The following is a 13,057-nucleotide window of genomic DNA, read 5'->3' as shown; positions in this document are numbered from 1 at the left end:
CATAACCTGCACCTTAATTGGATTGGTCTCTGATGGGGAATTCTTGTAGGAGGGAGAAGCAGAAATATTTTGACGTGATCTATTCTTTCAGCTCTTTGTTTGGATTTGAGATGTCGGGTGTGAAATGGGAAACAACTGATTTAGACCTCAGAGGCAACCTGGGGGTGGTGAGCAAAACCTGAGCGTTCCAGAGGCACTTCTCACCCTCCAGCAGTCAAACCTCTCCCTCCCACACCCAAACCCAGCCCTTCTCCACCCCTCCTTTGGATTGGGAATAGTCACAGGGAGCCATACCCATCTGGTCTACCCAAAATGTGAGCCTGAGGAGCCGGGGAGGCACCACAGTGAGCACTGGCCTGGTGGCTGGTTCTGCTGGCCAGTGCTTCTGTGTGTTGTGGCACCCAGGTTCCCCGCGGGTCCGAGGACTTTGGGGATGTGCGGGACACCCACAGGGACCCCTCTTTTCTGCTGGGAATTGGGCAGACAACAGTTCCTGGACATCCCCAGGGAGAGGGACAGCAGTCTCCTTGCGCCGTGGTGGACCAGACCGTCTCAGTGCTGCTGCCCGGGGCAGGCAGTCCCAGGGGGCCCCCAGTGCTTGTGTGGGGCTGTGCCATGGGGAGGCCGTCCCACGGAGCCGGCACCTCCCTGCCACTTTGGGCCTGAGCTATGGTTTGCTCTGGCAACCGCAGAATTGCGCTGCCATTAGGTGCTGCCATTAAACTGATTTGTGCTCAGCCTGTTTATCCTTTCCAACGGGGAACGGCACCGAAGCGGCAGCGAAATGCAAACCCTGGCCTCGCGTTTCCGATTGCATTCCGATGCACTGTATTTCCCCGTGATTACTTTTGTTCTCACGTACAGCCCAGAGCGCAGGCTCCGTGTCATTATCCACAGAGCTGGCAGAGGAGGAAAGGGCAGAAAGCATTGCATTCAGCTCAAGCAAAACACGGCAAACCGACCCCATAGCTGCCTTCTTTGGAGGGCAGTGGGGAGCCACTCCATCCACATGGTGGGTCCCTGTCTTTTTTCCATGCCCACGGGCTCAGCATGTCCTGTTCCTTCGGTCCTGTCCTTCCTGTCCTCAGCATTCCTCCTGCACCAGGCTGAGGAATGGCAGGGCTGAGTCTGCCACTGTGCTGACACTGACACCCCTTGGCACGGGCATTAAAACGACCGTGCCTTGCACAGCCCCACACCTGCCAAGGATTTCTCTCAGCCCAAACCCTGCCCAGGCCACGTCCTGCAGCACCTTCCTTCCTGCAGGATTTGGGCTGGGAAGGGCTGGTAGCCCCTGGCCCGCTCTGCCCGGCAGTGTGGGTTCAGCTCGGTGCAGGAAGGGCGGGCTCAGCCACAGCTCGGCACTGTTTGTTTTTATCTAATCCATTTTATTGTTGAATGAAACAATAACAGCAAATACAGGCCCTGAAGACAAGCCATAAATAATGCAAAAATCAAACAAGTGAGAAAGGGGGAAAGAAAAAGGAATTATACATGTTAAACCAGCCCAGAGAAAACGAGCCTGGGAAGAGGAATCTTCCCTCTGCACTTGCTATTGCTCATGCTTTCTTTGCCTCCCTTTTTTCTCCATTTCGCTCTCTGGAAATTCCTGCGGCACCAAATTTGTGATTATGTGAACAAAACTTAACAACTGGGAGCAGGGGGAGAGGGAGAGATCTGGCTTGCAGGAAGGAGTCGGGAAATGAGGTGCATGGACCGAACTGGGGCTTCCATCTCTCGCAGTGCCTTGAAGCAGAGCCGTGCTCCAGGCACCCTGCTCTGCCCCGTGTCCCTGTGGGCTGTGGGGTAAGGACAGCTCTGCTGATGCCACTGACGTTCGTGGGGGCCCTGGCAGCACGGCACACGCTGTCTCTCCAGCCTTGCCACCCTGGGTGATCCCAGAGCTGGCTCTGCCGGGCTGGGCTGCACATGGCTTCTCCCAAAGGCTTCCGAGGCCACTTATTTTAGGCAGCAGTATAAAAATACCAGGGCTGGTCCTAAAGGGGGTAAATCAGCAGGTTTCCCTGAGGTCAGCAAAGCTGACGGCTTCATGCCCTATGTCCTTTGAAGTTCTCTTGCCACTATCCCAAAGGTTTCCTGGGAAAACGCAGTGCTCCGGAGCAGCCCTTGTACTTTTCTTGGTATCTTGTGCCATAGGGGGATTCAAGGGATGTGGCCTGGGAACAGAAGTGATGCTGTAAGTACAGTCTTAGCTTAAATTAAATGTAAGGAACGTGACTGGTCCCTGGACCTGCCGTTCCCCAGCCTTTGGGACTTTGATCTGGGGTTTCAACCTTTGAGCAGTGGCAGGGAGGCAGTAGGGACACAGTAGTTTGAAGTGGCGGCATTTAGAGGGGGTCACATCCCAAAGCCTCAGCGCTGTTCTCTGATGGCTTTTGGGACCAGGGCGTTGGGCCGGTTTGGCATTTGCTGTCCTGCTGAGGCAGCCCTGGGTAAATGAGGGCTGGAGGCACTGGTGGGGCTCCCCCAGCTGTGTCTGCTAGCCCTGGATTTCTGCTGCTGGATCTGCTGGTGCCCCAGCCGTCCTCTGGGCACTGAGCAGAGCTCTGGGGAGCTGAAGAGCCATAGGATGCTTTTTGGTAGCTGGAGGGAATTGAGTGTTTCCAGGCAGGGAGCAATAGGAGGGAGCCGCTCCTGGTGCCCCCAGGGGTGGTTTGTGGGTGGCTGGGAGTGGTGTCTCCGCCTGGCAGAGCTGTGTCCTCCGTGCTGCAGGGACACTGGCCATGGCACAGGCTGGAGCCTGCCTTTGGGGGAGCAGGGAGCCCCTGTAGCCAGCCCAGCCCTCAAGGCAAGCCCATCCAGCGATGCCATCTGCTCCTGGCCGGGAGGAGAGGCACTCTGGCAGGGGGGTGACTTTGTTCCAGCCGCATTAGTGCCATGTCAGGAGCTGTGCTGCCCTGCACGCGGGGCCCAGCTCAGGCTCCGTGCAGCTGGGCTCTGGCTGATTCAGCAGCGCTGGGGCCGCCCCGGCAGCAGCGGAGCTGCTGGGAAGGACAGGACGGCTGCCTGCCCGGGCTGTGCCCATCCTCCAGCCCCGGCACTGCCGCCCTGTGCAGGGCCCTGGGAGGGTTCAAGGGAGCACAAAAGGCATTTGGGCCGTGGGCACGTTGCAGGGGATGCCTTTGCAATGTCACTGTGACCCTGGCGGCTCTCCCAGCAGACACACTCCTTGGACTTTCTTTCACCTCTTCAGGGCAAGTGTTTCCGTTGCCCTGAGAAGAGCCTGGGGCATTTTTCCATCCCCCTTTCCCAGCTACAGACAGGGAAGAAGAACCGTCTAGGGAGACCCTCATGCTACACTGGAGCCTCCTGTACCCAGTGCTCACTGATCAAAGTGCAAGTTGAGCTGGGTACCTTCAGTGAGCACTTAAAACATCCTGGTGATCCAGCCCATATCCAGAGAGACAGCAATCCCAAGGAAATTTGCCAAAATAAGGGAAGAAGAAGGAGAATCCCCATTCAAATAGTGCATGTCCTTCCCAGTACCCACCAGCCTCCGGCCATCTCTTCCTGACCCAGCCCTAGAAGTCTCCAGCCAACCCTTGGGAGCTATTGCCTTGGTAAACACAACTCCTCTGCTCTTTGGCTCTCGCAGGTAATAAAAAATGAGCCTTCTCCAGGCTCACCTGACCTGGAAGCGCTGAACCACCAGTTCAGGCAGTGGCTGTGGCAGCAGTGACCGGTCCATGTCCTGGCCACCTGTGCCCATGAGCAGGGGAGCGTGGCTGGCCCTAAACCCCAGCTCCACTCTGCATTGCACTGCACCCCCCCTTGTTTCTCTTGTGCTGGCTCAGGACTTTACACCCCTGACATCCACAGCTGCCTTTGCAACTACTTATTGATCCCTTGTCAGGATGTTTCCTCTGCTGATGGGGCGCTGAGGCATGTGCAGCCAAAGAGAGAAAAGGAGCAAAGGTGTGAGGAGCTCTTGCACAGATGTGATCACAGCAAGAAACAGCCTCAGCAAAATCTGCTCTGAGCTTCACCATCCTGCAGAGACAACCAGGATTTCCTTCCCATCATCCTGCTCCAATAACCCACCTGAAAACCACTCTCAGGGTTGGCTCTGGGCCACTGCTGGTTGTCGCTCCACTGTATGTAGCTGTCTCTGTGTGGGGGCAGGTAGATCCACAGCCCAGATTTAAACCAGTAGACAGCTGGGCCAAAGCTTCCCCTCACCAGCATTCCAGCCCTTCCACCCATATTAGAGCTCTTCTCCCCTGGGCATCTCCCTGTTTTTTCTGCTCTTCCTTCCCTCTGGCTTGGTGCTTTCCTAACTGCTTGTGGCACTGGGGACACCACATTTTGGGTGGCAGAGCCTGTTTCCATGGGGAAATGCCTTTGCAGGGCACTCCCATGGGCCAGCCATGGCCGAAATGTGGTGCCAGCCGGGCGGTGTCAGTGCCGGAAGGGAATTTGCATCTTCAATACTTCTTCATGCTCTTTTACAGCTTCAGAGCAGCTGCCAGAGCAGATCAGGTTGCCTCACACCTATTCCAGGCTCCCACCTCGGAGCTGCTGAAAGCAGATACTCCAGGAGTCTGGGCAAGAGCTCCCAGCTGGAGAGCTGTGCCTTCCTGCGGGGAGCGGTGACCCCGGCAGCTGGTGGCTGGTAGGGCTGGGGGTGGGCACTCCTCTGGCTGACCCGCCTTGGCTCGATGCCTTGCACAACTTGCTCGTGTGTGACCAGCCTGAGGGGTCCTTCTCATCTTCTGCCTGTTTCTCCCCCATTCTTTCACCTTCTTGTGCTGCTCCTGGATGATTTGGGGCCAGGCCAGGACACAGGACAGCCCTCTAACCCTTTGTTAGCAGCCCATCCATTAATGAAGGCCAAGAGGAGTGTGGTGGCAGGTCTCCATCGCCCAGGCCAGTTCTGTGCCCACCAGCCAGCCCTGGCAGCACTCAGGGATCACTTTATGCTCTCCCTCTTTGATTTCTTCTTCTCCATGTGAAGCACAGTGATTCCAGAAGGGAAATCACCTCCTCTGCCTGATGCTCCCACCCATTGCTGCCCATCCTTGAGTACCAGGGAGAAGGGCAGTTACTGCCAATGCCTGCACTCTGGGACTGGGTGGGAAAAGGGGAGGAGGAGGGAGCAGATAGGGTGGAGAGGAGGGAGAGACAAAGCAAAAGGGCCCACAAACATTCACTGGACACAGGGGAAATAATGAGAGGAGGAAATGGGCACAAACGTGTTTGGCAAATTAAAGTGGCTCCCTTTGTTTTGCTGCTTTGCAGATTGCTACAGAAACAGTGCAGAGCCCAGGGCCTGGACAAGAAACTCCTCTAGCAGCAGGAAAGGTTGTTAAATATTTATTTGTAAACCTGGAGTCTTTGTCTCTAAAACGTAGTCAAGTTCAATAAAATTTGATTTAGCTGGAGCGCCTCAGAGGAGACAGGAGCACAGACTTGGGGAGCTGTGTCTTGCTGGCTTCATAGGAAGCCATCAGGGCAGAGATGGCACGAGCCCATGGCTGAACTCAGCCACACACTGAGGATGCCCAGCACTGCTGAGTCCAACTCACGCCTTTGCCCAGCCAGGAGCACCAGGCTGGCTCCTGCAGGGACAAGGTGGGAACACTGAGCCCGCAGAGCACTGTGGGCTCCCCTCCCTGCTGGGATATGGCTTGCTTTGTCCTAAATTGCCTGTTGTCGCTTGATGCTCTCAGAAGCATCTGGTTCAAGGGTGAACATCTCCTGCCCTGTAATTTATGGCTGCCAGGTGGGCTTGGAGCTGACTCGGGGATTTTTGCCTCCTGCTCGCTCGCTGTCAGCACAGCAGATCGCTCCCTGCTCGGCAGGGTGGGGAGCAGGGGACAGCCCAGGGACAGCAGTGACAGCGGTGGGCATGGCCAGGAGGCTGCCCACCCCTTGGGGCATCCTCAGGAGCACACTCAGGGGCAGAGCCTGGGCTCCCTTTTGGGTCAGCACCCAAGTTTGGCTTTCCCGGGGCTGTTCTCCCACACCAGGGCAGCCCTGTGCCTGTCAAACTGGAGCACATCAGCGCTTCAGTCTGGCCCCAGGCTGCATTTCCAGGCCCAGGCCCAGAATGGCATCTTTCCTCCCAGCACTGAGCGCAGGCAGACATCGGGCAGGTCTCGCTGTATTTAGCACCAAGGCAGCGCTCCGGTGCGTCCATCTGCGCCTCTTGGGCTGAGGCCGACACCTTCCCGCGGGAAGGGACTGTACTTCAGAGCCCTCAGCCCTGGGCACCAGGTGGTGAAGACAGGGGTCAGTGGCTGCCTGCCCTGAGCAGGAGTTTTGCTTCGGCTTGCACTGGGTTTGCTGGTCACCTAAAGGCAGCGAATCTGGTGGCTGGTGCTGCAAAAAAAAGCTGCTGCTTTTTTTTGTCAGTTCTTTTTTTGTGATTGAGGAAGGAGAACCACGCTCGTGCCAAGGGCTGCAGCTCTTACGGGCTGGGCTGTGCATCACGGCCATGGCCCCATCCTCTGCTCCTGCCTGCCAGCTCCTGCTGGGCCATGGCTTGGAGGGAGGCTTGGGCAGGTTTCAGGGTCTTCCTCAGAGCAGAGCCAGGAGGGCTTTGTGGAAAGCCCTTCCTGCACGTAGCACTTGCGCAGGGGCTGTAAAGCCATGCATGCATTGTTGACCCACAGCTCACACAAAAATCACAGTTTGAGTCGTTTTTAGAAGGGCATCTCTTAATATCCACATCACCTTGAGGCACAACTATTTCTCTCCGAATCAGACAGAGGTAAATGGGAGCCAGAAGTGATTTAAAGCTCATCCTAGCTCAGAATTTTCCAGCTTATTTATTGTCTTTCTCCCAAAGCTCCTCTGTGACTCTGGCTATTAAGATTACGGATGTTTTTGTCAGGGATTGTATTTATCATGGATTTAAATTTAGCTGAGAACTAATAACATGTGAGGTGTATCTAGACTTTAATTCTGGGCTGTGCTCATCGGTAACGCCACACAGATTCTGCTTCATTCATCTGTTGCCTCTGCTGATATTTTACCCGTTGATACCGCACGGCTCTGGCTCCTCCGAAGCTGCAGCGGGGATGACAGCACTGGACCAAAGGTGCTGGAGGTGCAATCCCCTTCCTCCTGGCGGAGAGGCAGGACTGAACCTGTGGGAAGTTGGTCTGCAGGATTCGGCTCTGCCCCCTCCCCATGCCCAGCAGGGACCAGAACAGAGCAGCACATACAGGCACAGTGAAGCTTTCTGCCCAGCACACAAAAAAGGCTGGTGCCTGGCACTCTTAATGAGCTGAGTGTTTTCAGTCCTGCTATAATTAAGCCCCTCAGACTGTATTTTGTTTTACATGCCGTGTTTTGCTGTCTTTGATGGCTTTCTCAGCACGGCTGTGAGGAGCAGGAATTGGTTTCTGAGAAAAAAGGCTGCAGGCAAGCCAGTGCTCAGAAACAAGCATGTGGTGGGAGAGCAGTGCCCAAGAGGCTCCTGGCCATGGGGTAGGGGTGCCATGGGAACAATGGAACAAATCTCTATGCAACCTGAGCCAGGCCAGCCAGGGGCCATCCTGGCTCCAGGGCAGCAGCCACAGTCCCAACCCCACCCCAGCGGCATGGCAGTGGTAGCAGCAGCCCCACTTTTGTGTCTGTACTGCTGCCCAGCACCAGGGAGGTGATGACACGGGAGATGATGGATTGTAAATACCCAGCAAATGGCTCTTTGCAGCCTGGCCGGGGCCCAGGCACTCTCACTGGAAATGTTTCCACTGGACTGGGACGTGCTGGCCCAGGGCCAGCGGGAGGGAGCTCCGCATCACTGGCAGGGGAGCTCCATTCCTGCAGCCCTTCACTTTGGGGTGATGTGTCCAGTGTGATCCCCACTGAGCGGCCCCACGGCAGAGAGTGCAGGGAAAGGCGGGGGTGGAAGAGGACGGTGAAATGGGAGGAAACCACAGAGGGTTCCTGTGGGGACACTCCAGGCCCTCACAGCCCATCACCGGCTGTGCTGAGGCTGGTGGTTTCCAAGATGGTGCTGGTGGACATTTTTATGGCCAGTCCATCATCTCCCATCCTTGTATCTTACAAAGAAATTTTGAATAATTTTTTGGGAACAAAAGTGATCCTTGGGTCATATTTCTGTATGAAATGATGAATATGAGCAGACGCAGTGGCAGGAATGTGCAGAATGCACACCAGCCCCATAAATAGTGCTAGAGCAGGCAAAGTAATGGACAGGATACACAGTGATGGATACAAATGGAGCCAATGGAAGTAATGGATTGGGTGTGTTCGGCGATAGCCATAAATAGCATTAGTGGGAGCAGTGCAGAGAGTAACATAACAATAGATATAAACACGGGCTGGAGTAGCCAGAGATCTAATTTGCAATATTGATATGATTTGATTCCTCATAACAGCCTGAACAAGGAAGTAAATGCAACAAAGGCCATGTAACAGGGAGCATCCGCTTCTGCCGGGCCAGGATGGCTCTGGGCTGGGGCACAGGCCAGACCTGAGCCCCCAGGGAGGTCTCCCAGCCCTCCCCAGGGACAGCAGCGGGAGCCTGGGTCTTTCCCAGCCGACACCAGGCTCATTATCCCAGAGCCCCCCTGCACCAGACCTGAGGCTACAGCTTGCCAGCTTGCTCTGTAGGCAGTGTCTGCCCAGTTGGTGTTTCTGGGGGGAGAATGGTTTGGGTCTGCCCTTGCAGGCTGGCATGGTGGGAGGCAAGGAACTGGCCCTGGGGACACACTGAGAGCAGCTGGGGCATGGGGGAGCACGGAGGGAGGGAGCTGGCTCCCACTGAGCTGTCAGTGTTCCTCACCCCAAGTGGGGTTCCCTCAGATGCTCCATCCTGTGCTCAGCTCCTCTGTTTGCAAAGCAGCCTTTATATTCAGGCTCCATCTACAGGGAACGGAATAATTTCAAGAGCTTAAAATAGGATGTAGATAGATGTGTTTCGTATTAAATTATTTTTTTAAGAAGCAGAGGAAGCTGTCTGACACAGATTCCTCAAGGCCTTCCACTCAAAAGTCTGTGCACGTTCAATCCTCAAGTGGGAAGTCAGGAATGGGGAGGAGAGAGGGTCTTGAAGCCAAAGGGCTGGATTTCAGCTGGAAAATTAGCCCCTCTGCTGTGCATGGGCGGTGCCTTTTGCCTTACCGTCACCTCTGCCGGGACACCAAGGCTTTTGCCTTGGCCGTGCCCGTTGTTTGCTCACGTGCCCCTTGCTCTTTCTCTCCCGCTGTCACCTGCAGGTGAGAGATAGGATGGTAGCTGGGGAGGCGAGTATGCGCAGCCCAATCCTGGCCTGCTGGCAGCCGATTCTCCTCCTGATGCTGGGATCCATCCTGTCCGGCTCCGCCACAGGCTGCCCGCCGCGCTGCGAGTGCTCTGCCCAGGAGCGTGCCGTCCTGTGCCACCGCAAGCGATTCATGATCGTGCCAGAGGGGATCCCCACCGAGACCAAGCTGCTGGACTTGGGCAAGAACCGCATCAAGACGCTCAACCAGGATGAATTTGCCAACTACCCTCACCTGGAGGAGCTGGAGCTAAACGAGAACATTATCAGTGCCATTGAACCTGGGGCTTTCAACAACCTCTTCAACCTCAGGACGCTGGGGCTCAGGAGTAACAGACTCAAGCTGATCCCTTTGGGGGTGTTTACTGGACTCAGCAACCTTACCAAGCTAGACATTAGTGAGAACAAAATTGTGATCCTCCTAGACTACATGTTCCAGGACTTGTACAACCTGAAGTCTTTGGAGGTGGGGGACAACGACCTTGTCTACATCTCCCACCGGGCTTTCAGTGGCCTCAACAGCCTGGAGCAGCTGACCCTGGAGAAATGCAACCTGACCTCCATCCCCACGGAGGCCCTGTCCCACCTTCACGGCTTGATCGTGCTGCGGCTGCGCCATCTGAACATCAACACCATTCGGGATTATTCTTTCAAGAGGCTGTACCGGCTCAAGGTCCTCGAGATCTCCCACTGGCCCTACCTGGATACTATGACATCCAACTGCCTCTATGGGTTGAACCTGACCTCCTTGTCCATCACCCACTGCAACCTGACGTCCATCCCGTATGTGTCGGTGAGGCACTTGGTTTACCTCCGGTTCCTGAACCTGTCCTACAACCCCATCGTCACCATCGAGGGCTCAATGCTCCATGACCTGCTCAGGCTCCAGGAGATCCAGCTGGTGGGGGGGCAGCTCACCACGGTCGAGCCCTTCGCCTTCCGTGGCCTCAATTACCTGCGCATCCTGAACGTGTCAGGGAACCTGCTGACCACCCTGGAGGAGTCAGCTTTCCACTCGGTGGGCAACCTGGAGACGCTCATCCTCGACAACAACCCCTTAGCCTGCGACTGTCGGCTGCTCTGGGTTTTCCGGCGGCGATGGAGGTTGAACTTCAACAAGCAGCAGCCCACCTGCTCCACCCCCGAGTTCGTCCAGGGCAAGGAGTTCAAGGACTTCCCCGACGTCCTCCTGCCCAACTACTTCACCTGCCGCCGAGCACGAATACGGGACCGCAAACCTCAGCAGATCTTTGTGGACGAAGGTCACACGGTGCATTTTGTCTGCCGGGCAGATGGGGACCCGCCACCCACCATCATGTGGCTCTCTCCCCGGAAGCACCTCATCTCTACCAAAACCAACGGGCGGCTCACTGTCTTCCCTGACGGCACGCTGGAGGTGCGCTACGCCCAGATCCAGGACAACGGCACCTACCTATGCATCGCCAGCAACGCGGGTGGCAACGACACCATGCTGGCCCACCTGCACGTGCGCAGCTACTCCCCAGACTGGCCCCACCAGCCCAACAAGACCTTCGCGTTCATCTCCAACCAGCCCAACGAGAGCGATGCCAACAGCACGCGCGCCACCGTGCCTTTCCCCTTTGACATCAAGACTCTCATCATCGCCACCACCATGGGCTTCATCTCCTTCCTGGGCGTTGTGCTCTTCTGTCTGGTGCTCCTCTTCCTGTGGAGCCGTGGGAAAGGCAACACCAAGCACAATATTGAAATTGAGTACGTGCCACGGAAGTCCGACGCGGGCATCAGCTCTGCCGACGCGCCACGCAAGTTCAATATGAAAATGATTTAACCAGGCAACAATTTGCAAATAATAATGGTGTTGTTTTGATTTTTTTTTTAAAAAAAAAAGAACAAATGAACAAATAAAAAATAATTAACAAACATTGCTACAAACATACCGACCTCTCTCCTTCCACCGTGCCCTCTGCCCCTGTCCAAACCCACTGCGCCTGCACTGTCACCACCTCCTCCTCCTCTTCTTCTTTATACCAGGAAAACATTCAGCCGATGTCTTCAGGACTCTTGTGTTTGTAAGGACTTTGTCTGATGGACTCTGGTGTCAGATATAACTCTGAGAGGGGAAAAACAATGGGGGGGGTGGGTGGGAAAAAGGAAGAAAAAAGAAATAAAATCAATAAAAAAGTTACGAACTTTCTTCTGTAACTTTGATTTCAATAATTATGGATTTTTATGAAAACTTGAAATAATAAAAAAACCCTATTTCCTATAGATAGCCGGAATGCAAAATCTTGACTTCTTGATCTGTCCAGTTCTGTACCTGGCAAGTGCTCATTTTCTTGCCTCAGAGGCACTTCCCAGATGCCTTGCCAAGAGCAGTCCCAAGCCAGGGCGAGTCTCCTACCGACACCAAAGGCACCTCCTGCAGTGCCCTGCATGGCACCAAGAGGAGTCTGACCATTTTTCCTGGTTTTATAGTCAGTTCCCCTGCCCATCTCCAAAGCCTGTGGAGCAGGGCTGTGACACTGATGTCCATAAGCAGTATGGAGCATAAAGGGTTGTGCTTTCCTGGCCCTGCCCGCGGCCTCCAGCCTGGGAGCCAGCGGGGCCAGGCTTTGCCTGGGCAGGGCTGGGGATCCTACTGCTTCTTACATGGGGAAAGGATCTTCTGCCAGCCTTTGCGGCAGTACCAGCTCCTCTCCCTGTAGGGGACAAGCTGGCTCCTGTGCTGTGCACAGCTGTCCCCATGGGCAGGGATGTGACACATCCGTTGGCAGCACCCACTTGGGTGCCTCCAGCAACTGGTGCCTGGCGGCTAGAGCAGCTCCAACACTGCTCCCCACCTGCCTGTCGTTCAGGACCTGATCACTGGCAGCCAGACTCTCAAGCACCCTCAGGCACATCCAAGGGAATTCAGCTTCCAGGTTCACAGGAGACCTTGTCTGAAAATAATTCCATAGGTCTATAAACACAGGCATAGACAGAGGCAGAGAGCAGGCACAGGCTGTGACACTGTCCTTGCCTAGCACCAGTGTGCCCATCACCATAGGGCCTGGTCACAGCAGCATCTGCTTTTGCTCAGCTCTGGGACTTGGATCAGGTCCGGAAGGTCTGTATTGCCTCACAGAACCATGGAATGGCTTGGGTTGGGTTGAAAGAGACCTTAAGAACCATCTCATCTCCACAAGAAAAGGGGAGAAATGGGGGTTAAATTGGCCACTGGGCTTCCAGGGCTGGAAGCATAAAACATCCCAGCAAAGGGTGTCAATATGGGCACTAAAGGTTTTATAATGATTACTGAATCAGCAGGTGCTTCCCAACCCTCCCAGCTGCCACCAAGAGGGTGGCACCACACTGACCCCACTGGCCCAGCCAGCCTCAGTGGCACCTCTAAGGCAGAGAAGCCCAGAGTGGCATTCTTGATTTGTAAGGTACCTAAGGAGTCTCCAGGGATCAAAGTCACTACAGGATGGTAAAATGTAAGTGCCAGAAACCTGGAGCCCCAAGAGGGGAAAGAATGGATTTGCTTTTCTTTCAGCAGTGTGCCAACCTAGAAGAACCAACCTGAAGCGTCTGTGCTGTGGGAAAGGGGAGTTTTTGCTGATTTCAGCTTCCTGTTCATCTTCAAACAAAACATCTTATGCTTCTTTCTCCAAGAAAGAAGTTTCAGAAGCTTTGATTTGTTCTTTGCTCATCTCTAACACATCTTCCCTTTGTAACTTTAAAACCAGTACATTTTTTAAAGCCTTTGGCTTTTGTTTTGCTTTTTAAAAGAGCCAAAGCAAAATGCTCTTTATAAGCTTCCCCTCCCACCAGTGTTTA

At 54.9% G+C, this 13,057-nt stretch overlaps 1 protein-coding gene across 3 annotated transcripts in view; it reads left to right on the top strand.

Annotated features, from left to right (window-relative positions):
- Nucleotides 1-11,386, top strand: part of LINGO1 (leucine rich repeat and Ig domain containing 1) — a 63,209-nt gene extending 51,823 nt beyond the window's left edge. For 2 of the 3 annotated variants that reach the window (XM_066196284.1, XM_066196283.1), the window contains one exon: nucleotides 9,213-11,386. In XM_066196284.1, the coding sequence (XP_066052381.1) occupies nucleotides 9,225-11,066 (1,842 nt within the window). In that variant the 5' untranslated portion in view covers nucleotides 9,213-9,224 and the 3' untranslated portion in view covers nucleotides 11,067-11,386. Of the gene's footprint in view, nucleotides 1-2,136; nucleotides 2,198-9,212 lie in introns of those variants that run through there. The other variant, XM_066196282.1, reaches the window with a different exon arrangement.
- Nucleotides 11,387-13,057: the final 1,671 nt, after the last annotated feature.

This window comes from Chamaea fasciata, unplaced genomic scaffold (assembly GCF_029207755.1).
Source record: "Chamaea fasciata isolate MVZ Bird 193981 ecotype frontalis unplaced genomic scaffold, bChaFas1.0.hap1 SCAF_14, whole genome shotgun sequence".
NCBI lineage: Eukaryota > Metazoa > Chordata > Aves > Passeriformes > Sylviidae > Chamaea > Chamaea fasciata.
The sequence above is the reverse complement of the archived record's forward strand: the minus strand, read 5'-3'. Positions and strand labels throughout refer to the sequence as shown.